Below are 15423 nucleotides of genomic sequence, written 5' to 3' on the forward strand. Positions count from 1 at the left end.
GCGACTCTGCTTTTGCTGGGACTGTATCACCCAGAAGCAATACAGAACCTGCCAGAGGCCAGGCTGCCCCGGGCTTTGGCTCACAAGGCATGAGTCCACAAAGCTCAGAATGTCAGGTTTCATGCTTGTGATGCATGTGCCACAAGACTAAAGCTACGCCATTTTCTCTAGAATTCCCTGTTTATTATATCTCAGCTTTACAGCAGCTACAAGCCACATGGGAGGGAAATGTTGGCTGCTGAGCCCTGCCAAGAGGGTGGCAGAAGGCAGGTGTTTTTAGTTTTTCCTCTAGGGAGGACCTGTGCAAAGTGGTTCATGTCTATAACCTCAGTACTTTGAGAGGCTAAGGTAAGAGACTTGCCACTAGTTCAGGGTTGGGCTAGACTACTCCAAATGAGACGGTTTTGAAAAAATCAAGACACAGGTCCCAGAGTTGGGCAAGGACTTGGCTGAGGGTTTGCTGGCAACTCACTGAGCCTAGCTCAGGTGCTCTCTCCCCACAGGGCCTCAACTATGTTGCCCAGGTTGGGCTGTGTGCTGTTCTGCAGCCTTGTGGCAGTACTGCTCAGCTGCCTGCTCTTTCTGAAAGAGCACACACCAGCAGGGAGCTCCAAGGCCCACCAGCACTCAGGGCCCCAGCACAGGCAATGCCCACCCAACCTAGCAATCGCTAACGCCTCCCTGTCCCTGCCCAGCCGCCATCGTCTCTTCTTAACCTATCGACACTGCCGGAACTTCTCCATCTTGCTGGAGCCTTCTCAGTGTGCCAGGGACACCTTCCTGCTCCTGATCATCAAGTCCCAGCCTGGTCATATTGAGCAGCGTGCAGCCATTAGAAGCACTTGGGGCCGGGCTGGGGGCTGGACTCGAGGCCGGCAGCTGAAGTTGGTGTTCCTCCTGGGGGTGGCAGGACCTGTGCCGCCAGCCCAGCTGCTGGCCTATGAGAGTTGGCAGTTTGATGACATCCTGCAGTGGGACTTTGCTGAGGACTTCTTCAACCTGACACTGAAGGAGCTACATGTTCAGCGCTGGATGGCAGCTGCCTGCACACAGGCCCACTTCATACTAAAGGGAGACGATGATGTCTTCATCCATGTTCCCAATGTGCTCGAGTTCCTGGAGGGCTGGGATCCTGCCCAGGACCTCTTAGTGGGAGATGTCATCCACCAGGCCCGGCCTAACAGGAACACCAAAGTCAAGTACTTCATCCCTTTCTCCATGTACAGGGCCCGCCACTATCCACCTTACGCAGGAGGAGGCGGCTATGTTATGTCCCAGGCTACCGTAAGGCGCCTTCACACAGCCATGGAAGAGGCAGAGCTCTTCCCCATTGATGATGTCTTTGTGGGGATGTGCCTGAAAAAACTGGGGGTGACCCCCACACATCATGCTGGCTTCAAGACATTTGGAATCCAACAGCCCCTGAACCCCTGGGACCCTTGCCTGTACAGAGGGCTCCTGCTGGTGCATCGTCTAAGCCCCCTGGAGATGTGGACCATGTGGGCACTGGTGACAGACGAGAGGCTCAAGTGTGCAGCTACCCCAAAACCCTAGCCCTGAGCTTTAGTGACTGCTCATTTCCTACCACAAACTGACAGCACACTTACCCAGCGTGTGCGAATGAGTGTGTGCTGCCCAAGGTCCCTACGACTCCCACCACCTACGCAGTGAAGGAAGACATTGCACGAGAGCCCCAAAGACTTTTTTTTTTTTTTTAATGCAAACACCAAACTTCTCTTCCTTTGGACACAGCAGAGAAACTCGAAGGGAGGAACAAGAAGCATGAGTTGGAGAAGGCCCTGTGGGGAGCACCAGGTGAATGAACACTGTCATGCTCTGGTCTGAGCTGTGCTCACAGGGACAAAGGACATTATAAACACAAATCTTACAAACATTAAATTATACTTGAAAATCTGAGTAATATTAAAAACTGTAGCTAAACAGCTATTGAACTTAAGGGTGTGGCAGAAAAGGCCCCTCGGCCTCTGGCCCAGGTTGGTGAAATGCTTTGGGGGTGAGGTAAAAAGATAGGCAAGAAAGGAGCCGAGTGGGACAGTGTTGAATGAAGCACGCTCAAGGGCTAAGAACCAGACTGAGACCAGAGACAGGCACAGCTCACAAAAGGCTTCTGGTCTGACTGGCAAGGGCAGAACCTGCTGTCTCCGCAGAGTTGGGGTGACACTAGGTGGATGCCATCACCGGCTTTCCCCACTGACTGGGTGGACAGCGCAGTGGGCTCAAGCCCTCAATCTTCACGCAGGTAGGCATCCTCTTCCTGGTCAGTCCTCTCGTCACCTGCTTCCTGGGTTTTCTGGTGCAACTCTTGTGTCTGTGTTTCAGCCAGCTTGGTTTCGGCTTTCTGAGAGAGCTGGCGCACCTCCTGCACCTGCGACTTCACCAACTGGATGTGATTCCTGGCGGTTATAGAGGCCTGATCGGCTCCTGTGGAGAGAAGGGACAACGCACTGAGCACAGACAAATCCGACATGAAGGCCGGAAACTGCAGCCGTCCCTCATGAGGCTCCCTTCCCTGACACCCTGTTCTGGGTTCAGGTCTGCATCTTACTGCTTTTCAAGAGATGGGGTATTAGATGCTGGGGAGATGACTCATGGGCACCTGCTGCTCCACAGGACCCAAGATTGGGAGTGTTCATGTTGGGTGGCTCACAACCGCCTGTAACGTGAGCTCCTGGGGACCTGATGGCCTTTTCTAGACTATGGGCAACTACATGCACATACACTAAGTTAAAATAGACAAAAATAGTGTCCCCAGTACAGCCTAGGCTGGCCTTGAATTTTTCTGTCTCACCCTAGCTACACTTCCAAACTCGGGTGGGTGCTACATTTGAACGTTGTTCGTGTTCGGCTATCTCTGTATTTAAGGACTTGTTACATTTCTATTTCCCTTTCTTAGCTTGGGTTTGTTTTTTAAACAATTTTGTCTATGTGAGAGGATGTTACATGTATGAGGTACCTGCAGAGACCAGAAGAGGGCGTCAGACCCCTTAGATCTGCAGTTGCAGGTAGCTGTGGATGCTGGTCCTCTGAAAGAGGAGCAAGCACTCTTAACCACTAAACCATCTCTCCTGCCTCCTACCTAGAGCTTGAGATTCTGAAGAGCCAGGCTTTTGTTTTTCTGAGGTGTTAAGAAATCCAAGGCCAAGCCAGGCATTGGTGGTGCACAGCCTTTACTCCGAGCTCTCAGGAGGCAGAGACAGGTGGATCTCTGTGAGTTCTAGGCCAGCCTGGTCTACAGAGCTAGTTTGAGGACAGGCTCCAGAGCAATACAGAAAAACCAAAAGGAAAAAAAAAGAAGAAAAAAGGAGAAACCCAAGGCCCCCGCTGGGCTTGGTGGCTCCTAGCACCATGAGGCAGAGGCAGCTGATCTCTGAGTTTGAGGCCAGTTTGAGCTATAGGGTTCCAGGACAGCCAGGGATACAGAAAAACCCTGCCTCAAAAAACCAACAAGAAAACAAAACCAGGCCTTTGTACATGCCCTGCCACTGAGCTACATTTAGCCTTTTATAGAGCAGGGATGTAGAAGTGGGGTGAAGGGAGGGAAATAAATTAAATCTCAAGAAAGTGACATTGGCACACAATCACTATTTTTGGGAGGCAGGTCCACACTTTATAGTGTTAATCTTGGTGAGGAGGCTTAGTGGTTAACCACTTGACACCCAGATTCAAGGGCCAGAGTTTGGATACACAGAGCATGGGCATAGAGGCCAACTCTAATTGCAGCCTTGGAAGACAGATGGGGGAGCCTGTCTCTAGAGCAAGCTGGCTGGTGACACTCAGCACACTGGTTAGCTCTAAGTTGCCCGAGAGACCCTGACTAAGAGGATGATTTCCATGTCCTTGGTCCTGTGGGTCACAGAAGGTGCAAAGCTCATTACACTTGTAATCATATCCGTTTCTGCCTTGTTCCACTCTTCAGTTCCCTCTCCACTGTTAGCTTCTAAATTTTCAGTTTTCTTTATTTCTACCTTTCCTGTGCTGTTTGGCCTGCCCTGTCACCTGGCAGAATGCACTCAGGCAGTACTCTGGTCAGCCCAGGTTCCATGAGTACTAGTCTGCAGGCAGGTGTAAAGGACCCCTTTAAAAGTCAGACTCGTAGCCGGGCATTGGTGGTGCACAGCCTTTAGTCCCAGCACTTGGGAGGCAGAGGCAGGGGGATCTCTGTGAGTTCAAGGCCAGCCTGATCTACAGAGCGAGTTCCAGGATAGGTTCCAAAAGCTGCAGAGAAACCCTGTCTCGAAAAACCAAAAAAAAAAAAAAAAAAAAAAAAAAAAAAGTCAGACTCCTACCCACTCATGCTCTCTCTCTCCCTCCTGCTTTCAGTTGGCCACCAGCTACCCCCCTCTTCTCTCCGCCTCTCTTCTGTTCCCAGTGCCTCTAAGTCTCTTCTCCCCACTCCCCTAAGTAAACTCATTTAAGCTCTATCTGCCTGGCATGTTATTCCCTCCACCTCACCTGCTATGGAACACACTATGCTTTCCCATGTTGTCCCTTACCTTGGGACCCCCCCCACACAGAACCACCCCCCTTCTCTAGCTTTTATTCTTATAACTGACTAAAGAACAACAGTATTGTTTCCGGTATGCTTCTGTTTAGAATGTGGGAGTGCCTGTTCCACACCACAGTGTTCACACACATCAAGGTCGGAACAACTCCTTGGAATCTGTTTACTATGTGGGTTCTAGAAATTTAACTCAGATCATTAGGCTTAACCTGTTGAGCCATCTCGCTGGTTCTGGCACACCCTTTTAAGGTTTCTCTGTGTATCCCTGGCTGTCCTGGAACTCACTCTGGAGCAGGCTGGCCACAAACCCAGAGATCCACCTGCCTCTGCCTCTCCAGTGCTGGGGTCAAAAGTGTGTGCCACCACGGCCTGTCTGTACTTTGTTATTTTCTCCCTCAACTCTCCCCTCCCCCACGTCTTTCTGCAGCGTGTGAAACCAGTCCCTGTGACTTCTCAAAAAGCTTTGCCTGCTTTCATTTCCCCTCTAGTTCCCCAGTCAAACTTTCCCAAGTTTTAGAAAAGTGAGTTCTTTGACACTTGACTCCAGAGTAGTACTTCCTAGAGTAGAGGCTAAACCTTTGCAGCTAAATCAACTATCTGGTTCTAGTTCTTTCTAGTACCTTATAGGCTTTTTTCTGAGAACAATTTTGGCTCACAATTTAACATTTCTGAACAGAGAGTCTTTTCTAGCAGTGCTCCACTGGTGAGTTGTGGGGTTGCCTGGGAAGCTGCCCTCCACCCCTGCTGAACCCCCTTCCTCCTCCCCCCTTCCCCCCCCCCCCGTGTCTCTTTCTGTGAAGTTTAAGTGTGCCTGTTCTCCACTGTAGTACAAATCTGATTTGTAGCACTGACTTTCCAAAAACTAAAACCTGCTGAGAATGGAGTTTAAGGCCTACAGTCCTCTAGCCTCTGGGAGGCTGAGGCAGGGGGATCATTGCAAGCCTAAGGTTGGCTTGGGCTGCAGAGTGAGAGACCCTGTCTCATCTCACTACTTTAAAAAGTAATTTTTAGGAGTTAATGCTGTAAAGCCTTAATCTGATATCCTGATGTGAGAAAAAGTACACATCTGGTTTTGGAACTAGATCAGATTACATGTTGAACATTTAATCATTTCTCTTAGATCCACTGGACAGACACCGACAGTCAAATCACACATTGGTACAGAAAAGAGAAATACATCTCCTGTGCAGGGCAGTATCAAGAGGACAGAGGTCTCACCTCTAGCTCCAAGGTTCCTCTTTTTTTTTTTTTTTTTTTTTTTTTGAGACAAGTCTGTCTTTGTAGTCCAGGCTAGTCTCAGATCCAAGACATCCTCCTGCCTCAGCCTCCCGTGTGCTAGGATTATAGGCATGAACCACCACATCCATCACTAACATTTGTATACAAAGAAATAGGAAGCAAAGGCTCAATTTGTTCACTTCCTAATTGTAGCCTGGTGTCTTACGTGCTGGCACGGAGCCTGAGCAGACAATGCTCTGCTGGCTTCATCTCTCTGGCCTCTTAATTTAAAAGTTTCTATACAGAGGAGGACATGAGGTCCTAAGTGTAAAGATGAAACCCTTAAAGCTCTTCAGAGACATTTTGACAGCAGTTCTACTAAACTTTCTGGACACTTGCAGCCTGACTTCTATGAAGTCAGATGAAACATTAAAGCTTCACGTGGAAGCTTGGCTAGCCAAGGCTGTATAATGAGACCATGTCTCAAAACAATATAGAAAAGGGAAAACCCTGAAGTCAGTGGTTCTCAACAGCTTGGGGAGGAATACTTATAAATTTAATTTTTCTACTTACGAATTGTAAGTAGCAATGGCAATGAAAATTTGTTTGCGTTAAAGGGTCACAGCATTAGGAAAGTTGAGAACCACTGCTCTAAAAGATTTGTATCATCAATCAGGCAGTCTAACATAAGACCTCATTTAACATCTAAATTAGAAGTAAAAACAACAGCAACACCAATTCTTTCCTACCAGTCTGATAGGCAGCCTCTGCAGCCATCTCGGACAGGCTAACTGCAGTCATCCAAGTGGTTTCGAGCTTCATGTATTCCTGCTGCTTTGACGTCATCTGTTAAGACACCATGAAGGGGTTAACAAACAGTCTCAAGATAACAGTTTAGACACAATAATGACCATTATATGGAAATGGCTGACAAGTCTGCTCACCTCAACTCTGGCCCCTATAATCACCTGCCACACTTCATCTTCCTCCTGTGAGTTCATTTTCCCAAGTAAACTTGTATATTGTCGATACAGAGACACTAACGTATAAACAGCCTACAAACACAGAATAAAGATTGTGTAAAGTAAGTGAAGGACTCTGGCAGGACTAGTGACAGTCACACCTTCAAAAAACCATCAGTCCTGAGGTGGTAGTCCATACATGTAATCTCAACACTTATCAGGAGGATTGCAAGTTCAAGGCCAGCCTCAACTACATTTCTGGATTGGAGAGATGGCTCAGCAGTTAAGTCCTCTTCCAGAGGACCCTGGTTCAATTCCCAGCAACCACATGGCAGCCTTCAACTGTCTGAAACTATAGTTCCAAGAGATTTGATGCCCTCACACAGACACACACAAAGGCCAAACACTAATGCACATAAAAAAAGTCTTTTGTCCATTGGGCTGTGGGGATATCTTTTCTCAGCTGCTGCAAACATTCAAATGGGTGGGTGGGGGGCTTGCAGAGTTCAGTTTGCAGAGCACACACAGGCTGGGCAGCTCATAACCAGCCACCCCCACCTGCAGCCTCCCTGGGCACCTGCACACATGTAATAAAACCTCATTACAGTAAACCCTTGTGCCTCACCGAGTTGAAGTAGAGCCATCATCCAGGACTTCAGTTGTGTTTTTTGAGCCAGGTTCTCACTGTGTCAACTAGGCTGGTCTACAATTCAGAGGTCTGGCTGCCTCCTGAATGCTAGGATAACATGCAGCCTGCCTTTCAAAAAATTTGTTAGTAACAGAATCTCAAGTTCAAGGCCAGCATGGTCTACATAGTGAATTCCAGAGCTACACTGCGAACCCTGTCACACACAAAAATAGAAATTTTATTTGCCGTTCAGACAGATGCAGAGAAAAGACAGTATCTTGCTGGCTATGCTTCCCAGGATGGCTCCACAATCAATCTCCAGAGTAGCTGGACTGGAGTCAGGTACCACTGCATGCTGGCTGCCCTGGTAACTATCACAGACCCTCTTGAACCACATTGAAGCAGAGAAGATATTTTATGCACTAAGCTATCTCCCTTGACCTTCTCATCTTCTTGCCTCTTCCTCCCAAGTGCTGGGATTATGTGTGTACACCACCACGTTATTGAGAATAAAACAAAGACAAGCACTCTATATGGCCCTCAGCAACATTTTTTTTTTTTTTTAAAAGGGCCGGACTGTAATATTTGAGGCTCAAGAGCCTTATGACTTATGCTAAACTCTAGCAATACATAAGCCTGGCTAAGTTCCAATAAAATACTAACACAGCTATTAGACCGGATATGGTTGTGAGCCCCAGTTAAGAGGGGAGTGTGGATTGTAGCTCTGTAGTAGAGTACTTGCCTGGCACCATAAACCTCTGTGTTCCATGTCTTTGCACTGGAGGAAAAAAAAACATACACAAAAGGAGACATACCTTTGTATACTCCGTGATTGCTTCAATAAGAGCATACGTGGTTTGAGACAGAAAGGTGGAGGTGCTATCTGTCACCAGAGACACAGCCCTTCTCATTAATGCTTCATTACTAAGAGATTGAGGCTCCGATTTCTGAAAGACAAACAGCCACTCAATTTCCAACCTGAATAAAGCTTAAAATGAGGAGTTTGAAGTCTCAGAAGATCCTCCCTGCACTTCATGCAGGTGAAGCTCCGGCTGCATACTTCAATGTTCCTTTTCACTCACCTAGAGAACTGAGTGTCGAGGGAGCTGTGGCAGAGTCACAGGAAACTACCAACCCTGTGTTGAGGGGTTAGTAGCAAAGACTTCAGAGCTTTGATGTGAACCGAGCTGAGTCTAATGGTGAACGGGTGGACTTGGGATGACAATCTGGACAGGGGGAGATCTACTCACTCTAACCTCAGCTACTACACGGAAAATCAGAATTACAGGATTTGATCGCTATGACTCATCACCTAAATAACATTTTCCCCTTCTGGACAGAGACCTCGCTGTATCAAAACCACTGCTCAGTGGTCTACTTACTGTCTTGGTTTTGCTGCGTGGAGTGTAAAACTCCAGAGTAACCGTTAAAAGCAGCCTGACTATGAAATGGTTTTTAATACATGAATAAATCAAGAATGTCATCACATCTATATTTTATACACACCTCAAACTGAAGAGTACACACTGCTCGTAAGAAGGGAAATGCTGACATATCATCTTGAAAACCTGAGTTTAACAATGCTAACTTTACAATGTGTTTTCACTACTATTTACAGAAGATGAAATCTACACACAGAACAGCCAGGTAACTTTCCCTAGAAATCACACAGCTAGTTAAATCTCAAAGCAAATTCTCTCCAAAGCCTATACTCTTTTTTTCTGCTGACCCAACATGGTGTGAACTTGATCATCAAACATCAAAACAAGACACTAATCTCACAGTCAGAACGAGAAGGTGACTAGGAACTGAGAAACCCTTTAAAGGGAAGCTAAGGCTGAAATGCTAAGGTCCTTGGAAGGGAGGAAGTGAGCCCTGAAATCAAAGCCTGGTTGGCACGAGAGGAACGAAGGTGGTTGTGGACCCGAGTGCAGGCAGAACTAGGTCCACTTCAGCTGTCTGCAGCACATGAGTCCTGGGAGGTTGGAAGGGCAGACTGACACTGCAAGGGAGTGACTACAGCAGCTCTACTGGGACCTGGAACTCAGACAGCAGTGTATCAATACAGAAGGACTCACCCCACAATTCTCAGAGAAAAACAAAGAATGCAGGGGGCTGGCAGACTCAGCTGTGGAGGAGGCACCAGATGCTGAGCCAGACAACTCATTCAACCAGCTCCTGCAGTTATCCTTTAGTAACTCACCTACCACACACACACACACAAAAAAAACCGTAAGTTTAAAAGGGCTGTCTTGGGCTGGATGGCTCAGCTGTTAAGAGCACCAACTGCTCTTCCAGAGGACCAGGGTTCAATTTCCAGCACCTACATGGCAGCTCACAACTGTCTGTAACTCCAAGATCTGACAGACTCACAACATACATACAGGCAAAACACCAATGGAAATAAAATAAAAACAAAAGGGCTGTCTTGTCATCAGGATGACTGCCTTTAAGTGGACATTTTAGAGCTAAGGTTCATCAGCACAGACATGATAGGTGAAATGAGATAGATTGATACAAACCTCAGATGTTCAAAGTACTTGTAATAAATGAATAAAAAATAGAATTATTTTGATAACATGAGTTTACAGGTTTCTTATCTAGCTCTTCGCCATAAACATATCCAGTGACGAAAAAAACTACTTTCATGTCAGGCTGCTCACTGATATCTCCACTGAGCTCTCACTGACATGCTGTAACTTTCTTCCTATGGAGACCACTCCTCTACCCCAGCAAATGACAATTCTCCCTTGCTCCTCTGTTGCTGGCCAGCCTAACTACCACTATCTCATCTAGACTAATGATAATCTCAAAACCTATACAAGATTCTAATATTCCCAGAGCAAATCCTTTGTGGCCTCATCAGAATAAAACCCAAAGTCTCAGTGACCTTCAAGACCGAGGTCACATATCTGATCCCTGGTTACCTCAGTGGCCTCACCTATTAAACAGTTGCTCATGCCACTCTGCCCACCTTGCTTTGCTAAACACCACACAAAATTCAGCTTCTAGGCTTTTGCCTGTAATCCCTCTGCTGCAGGCTTCTCCCTTACATAGGTCTTTACCATGGTGCATTCTCTCGTTACCCAGAGTAGCTTTCTCGAAGCACACTTACATGAAGCGTCCCATCCCACAGCACCCTATTTCCTTCAGATTACATCACCAGATGATTTTTCTTTTTTGGTTTTTCAAACAGGGTTTCTCTGTGTAGGCCTGGCAGTCTGGAGCAGGCTTTGTCTGGGATTAAAGGTGTGTGCCACCAGGAAGCATTTTGTATTTTTCCTTTTTTGGTGTGCCTTTGAGAAATCTCAAGATGTAACTAACCCAAGCTAGCCTCAAACTTTGATTTTCTGACCTTAGCCTCCCTAGTGTTGGGATTACAGGACTACATTACCATACTCAACTTGTATTTGCTTATTTTCTACCCAGAATATATATTTTATAGTAGCCAGTGTATGGCACAAAAAGTTCATTAGTAAAGTTCTGCTGAATGACAGACTTCTGCCAATAGACTGTCGTATCCTTTTATTTCTATCCTTTCTGTTACCTAAAGTACTGTTTACCCCAGTACTCACTAGGTTTCCTGGCTAACTCTCTGGCCTCATCTATTAGGCAGTTCCTCTTTCCGGTACTAATCCTATCCTCCACTTCTAAGCTTATCTTTGAAGACAGGATACCTACACAAGTTCCTCAGTAAGACAGTCTACACTGGTGGGATCTAAAATGGTAGCCAGTGACAGCCAAGCAACCTCTAACTTCCTGAAAGTTCCAAGACAGTCAATGGATGCGATCTCCAGTGCCAGGGCAGTTGAGGATTACCTCAGTGAAAACTAAACCATTAAAAAAAACAACCAAGGGGCTGGAGAGAGAGTTCAGTGCTTAAGAGTACTGGCTGTTCTTCCAAAGGACTGGGGTTCAATTCCCAGCACCCACATGGCAACTCACAGCCATCTGTAACTCCAGTTCTGGAAATTCTGACACCCTCATGCAAACACACATGCAAGCAAAAGCCCCAATGTACACTAAATAAATAAATAAATAAACAAAACAAACAAACAAAAAAAAATACAAAAACAAGCCAGGCCCCGGTGGCTCATGCGGTTAAGCCCTACAGTCCAAGAGACATCTCTCTGAGTTCAAGGCCAGCCTTGTGCACAAAACTAGTTCAAGGACAGCCTGGGCTAAGTAGAGAAATCCTGTCTGGAAAAACAAACCAACCAAAAAGAAGTAGCATATGAATTCCCAGGAAATAGCCACCCATTCTCAGAAAAACATGACTACTGCCCCCCAATTTTAGCCTACCACCCCCCCAATTCCTTTACAATATATTTTTAACCTCTGGACCCCCAAAAGTTGAGACTCAACTCATTTGCAAAATTTGTCTTTAACTTCTGTTTGGTACTAAAAGGGGTAAACCAATAAAAAAGGCCCAGACCCTCACTCAGCCCCCTGCTTTAGCAGCCATGACAGGCTACAGAAAAGGCATATAGACCTTTGACTCAGCACATGACACAAAGAAACTTCAAAAGCCCTGGCCCCCAGGAGCCTAGGGTCAAAACTGAACATAAAGAAACTCCAGAACCCCCAGCCTCCTAGATACTTGGTTCCTGGGAACTGTTGGCCACAAAAGAAACTCCAGGGTAGACCAAAACCTCCCCTGTAGTCTCCAGGACACAATTCTAAAAACTACTGGTCTCTATGAATGACAGACCACTTGTGAGTAACAAGACAAAGCCAAAGCCATAGAAACCACAGAATGTTCCTCTCATCACTGACCAATGAGAATAATTGGTATACAGGTATTTCATGCCAAAATATGACTTTGAGAAATCCTTGATTGTTCCCCAAATGTCAACCAATCAGAAACCAACCTGTACCTAGTGATGTAATCCTGAGATTCCTCTGGTGGCTGCTATATCAGCCAACTAGAGGATGTGCCTGTCATGGATGGATGCATTTGCATCAGTGGGCCTGTCTCTCCCTGGTGGTCACTGGGGATCTTTGAGACTTGGGCACAACAGGTACACGAATAAGAGTCTACTTCCCAGTTCAACTGGCGATCAGCTTCTCTGGTTCCTCACTTCTTGGGTGGTGGGGTAGGGGTGATGAGCAGTAACTGCTGTTTCTACAACACGAGACAATGGAAACGGGAAATCTGCCCAATTCTTCGAAGATGCTGGTATAGCACAGTGAAGAGCATCATGGGAGGAGGCACCTGTGCAACTATGGCATCTTCACTAAGACCGGGAAAGAGTCACATGGCTATCCTTACCTGAGCAATAGGAACTGCACACAGGGTCATGCCGAATCCGGCCAACATCGTTTTGTGCCATGGTCTTATCAATGCTGAGAAACAGCGTTTCTTAGAGTTACTCGCAACGGGGACACGCTGTCCATACCTGGAAACATAAATCAAAATTTTAAACCACACATCAATCTGTCAAAGGCTCTTGGGTCTGCAAGAGTTGGACCAAGCAGGAAACTAAACAAGGAGGTAGCAGTCTTCCCAGAAAATAAACCACAGAAACGGGGAGGGGTGGTGGCAAATCTTTAATCTCAGCACTCAGGAATCAGAGGCAAGCGATTTGAGCTCCAGGCTCGCAAGTGCAACAAGCCAATGCGCTTGGGCGCTTTCCACTAGGTGGAGAAGTTTAAAAGTTGTCTCAGAGCTGCGTAGCAACCTGACGCCAAGATAAAACTCTCCGGCCGGCCCGCAGGGTTTAGCTTTGGGCCCCGGGCCTGGGTTCCAGGTGTCTCCAATGATGGTTGTTCTCAAAGCCCGGGAGGCAGCAGCTGCAGAGCACTACGGGCGTCGGGTGCCCGAGTGTGCTGGGACGTGCGCTAACAACGCGCTGCCTGCCCAGGCCCGCAGCTACCGCCGTGGCCCGTCTGTCCCTCCGTGTCCTCCGGGACCTTGAGCTGACTGGAGGCTCAACGGCCCCATAAAGGCAGCCGGGCTTGGAGGACCCGCTTTCGTGAGCCTGTGATGGAGGACGTGGGGGACGGAGGTGGCGTCCACCTTAAACTTCGGAGGGAGGCGGGACGCAGCGGCCCGCGGCCTGGGGCCAACGCGCTGGCCGGCGCTACGGGCCCGGCTCCTCCCCGCCGCTGCCCGCCCTCTGCTGCCACCGCCCTACCTGAACAGGGAGGCTACGCTCCGGGACATCCAACTTCTCAGAGCCGCCATCCCGCGGCGGACGGACGCTGGACGCACACGCCGGAAGTGACGCAGCATAGCGAGTAGACCGGCGAGCGCGGCTGGCTCCAGTGAGCCCGGGCCTCATGGCCACGCCCCCACAATTGCGATTGGACAAGACAGATGGGCGGGGCAGGAGCGCTAGGAAACGGCTTTAACGGTCACACCTGGCGTTCAACCGCTCGGACTTCGGCGCCGGACGCGGCTGGTCCGGGGGCTGAGGGTTGCTGAGCGGGGTCGCGCGCCCTAACGCGTGCGGTGGGCTGGGACCGGGGAGGGAGGGGCCGCGCCTGGAGAGGGGAAGCTGCTCCACCGGGAGATGCTGGGTCGCGGCGGGGCGGGGCGGGGCGGGGCGGGGCGGGGTGGGATGGGGCGAGCCGGGGCGCTGTCACTTCAGCACCAGGAAGTAGGTGGTCCAGCCGGCCAGCAGCAGCGCCCCGATGAGCACCGTGTAGCTGAGGAGCACGAAGGCGAGCAGCTCCCGCAGCAGCTGCAGCACGTGGACGGTGGACGAAGCTGGCATCGTCCTGCAGAGACCTGGAGCCTGAGCACGCACAGGGTGCATGAGGCGGGACAGCACCCTTTCAAAGCCAAAGAAGCTCAAAGTGCTGTTCCGCACTAAAAAAAGTGCCTTCTAAAGCAGTAGTTGCCCTCTCTCACTGGCACCTGAGCTCCAAAAGGGGAAAAAGCCTGGCCTTTCCCAGTCCTTCTCAGACCTGACTTTGCATTAGACTTCAACCCGGCCCTCTCTTGCCACCATCTCTTGCATTTTTAATGCAGCTGGTGCGCTAATGGGCTGGTGGAGGTCAGCTTTATTTTCCTTTTACTCAAACTGCAGTCCTGTCTGTTGGCCTGCCTCGGAGTGGAAGAGAAGCAGTGGGCCATTGCATATTGCCCCCATCATTCTCCTGACCCCAGGATTGTCGATAGTAGACCTGAAGGATTTGCTTGCGCACGCGCGCCCCAGTATACTCGCCTAAGAGCCCGTCAGGATTAAAACCGAAGGGTGCCAAGTGATAGGTACCAATTTTATCTTGGGCTCACATCCTTCCCAATATGCTTTACACACCCCATCCTTGCAAATTTCACCTCAGAGTCACAGACCCTTTCATCTTCATTGCTGCCTTGTCTAGCAGATCCCCTCAATGCTAGCCGCTAGCTTCCCACTCTTCCCCATTTACTCACTTGGCAAAGTTTCCACGACTCCTCCTCCGCCACAGCCTCCAAAGCTGTTATCTGGTCTGGAGAAGGAAGACTTGTGCACACTCCTGCGATCTGGGGAGAGCTGAGAGGTCTTCAGACAGCTAGAGCACTCAACTACTAGGTGTGGTCTAGCGACCAATAACAACCTCTGTGTGGTTTCCGAGCTCCCAGGGAGCTGCGCACAGGCAATCCTAGGCCAGGCGGGGCATTGGCAACCCTGCCCGCCCTCTGTCTGTGTCACCTCCACAGTCAACGGGATGAGGCATCAGCAGTTTTCAAGGCTCCTGACTTAAATGAGCTTAACAAGTGGTACACCCGGGGGTATTTCAAGCCCCTTCTTGTCTTGCTTGTCTAAACCCTCCAGATGGGCCGTACTTCCAGTGTCTAAAACAGAACCACTGTACATTCACTAGCCTTAGTGTGCTGTCTTAATAAAGGCAAGTGTGAACATGCACAAGTGTATGTGAGAAACACAGATGATAGCCTCAGAGTGCATGGGCCTGATTTACAAAGTTTAGCAGTTTGCAAACTCATTACCCAGTAACCTTCCTGGTGTAGCCACTTCCAAGTTCAGCTGCAGAAGTGAGGCAACCAAAGGACGCAGCTGGGAAAGAAAAAAACACTTTCCTGTTCCCCGATGTAACAACGAAGGGAAAGCAAGCACAAATATACAGCTCATTCTTCTGCTTATACT

General features: G+C 48.6%; 2 protein-coding genes across 2 annotated transcripts; one reads left to right on the forward strand and one right to left on the reverse strand.

The window, feature by feature from the left end:
- The first annotated feature begins 307 nt into the window (after nucleotides 1-307).
- B3gnt4 (UDP-GlcNAc:betaGal beta-1,3-N-acetylglucosaminyltransferase 4) lies at nucleotides 308-1707 on the forward strand. The gene has a single exon (XM_051176645.1). The coding sequence runs from the start codon at nucleotides 514-516 to the stop codon at nucleotides 1552-1554; it is 1041 nt and encodes a 346-aa protein (XP_051032602.1). The 5' UTR covers nucleotides 308-513; the 3' UTR covers nucleotides 1555-1707.
- On the reverse strand, nucleotides 1699-13592 carry Diablo (diablo IAP-binding mitochondrial protein). Its single transcript, XM_051176646.1, has 6 exons — nucleotides 13468-13592; nucleotides 12603-12729; nucleotides 8146-8277; nucleotides 6685-6795; nucleotides 6490-6586; nucleotides 1699-2442 (listed from the first exon to the last, which is right to left on the reverse strand). The coding sequence occupies exons 1-6, from the start codon at nucleotides 13563-13565 to the stop codon at nucleotides 2246-2248; spliced, it is 762 nt and encodes a 253-aa protein (XP_051032603.1). The 5' UTR covers nucleotides 13566-13592; the 3' UTR covers nucleotides 1699-2245.
- Between the last annotated feature and the right edge of the window lie 1831 nt (nucleotides 13593-15423).

Source organism: Phodopus roborovskii, unplaced genomic scaffold (genome assembly GCF_943737965.1).
Source record: "Phodopus roborovskii unplaced genomic scaffold, PHOROB, whole genome shotgun sequence".
Classification (NCBI taxonomy): Eukaryota; Metazoa; Chordata; class Mammalia; order Rodentia; family Cricetidae; genus Phodopus; species Phodopus roborovskii.

Excerpts from the sequence above, each read along its gene's own strand:
- B3gnt4 (XM_051176645.1), top strand. The coding sequence starts at position 514 with ATGTTGCCCAGGTTGGGCTGTGTGCTGTTCTGCAGCCTTGTGGCAGTA.
- Diablo (XM_051176646.1), bottom strand. The coding sequence starts at position 13,565 with ATGCTGCGTCACTTCCGGCGTGTGCGTCCAGCGTCCGTCCGCCGCGGG. Across the intron at positions 8,278-12,602 it reads GTGCAGTTCCTATTGCTCAG|AAATCGGAGCCTCAATCTCT; the intron begins GTAAGGATAGCC and ends TTTGTCTTTCAG. Across the intron at positions 6,796-8,145 it reads CAATCACGGAGTATACAAAG|GCTGTTTATACGTTAGTGTC; the intron begins GTATGTCTCCTT and ends CTGTGTTTGTAG.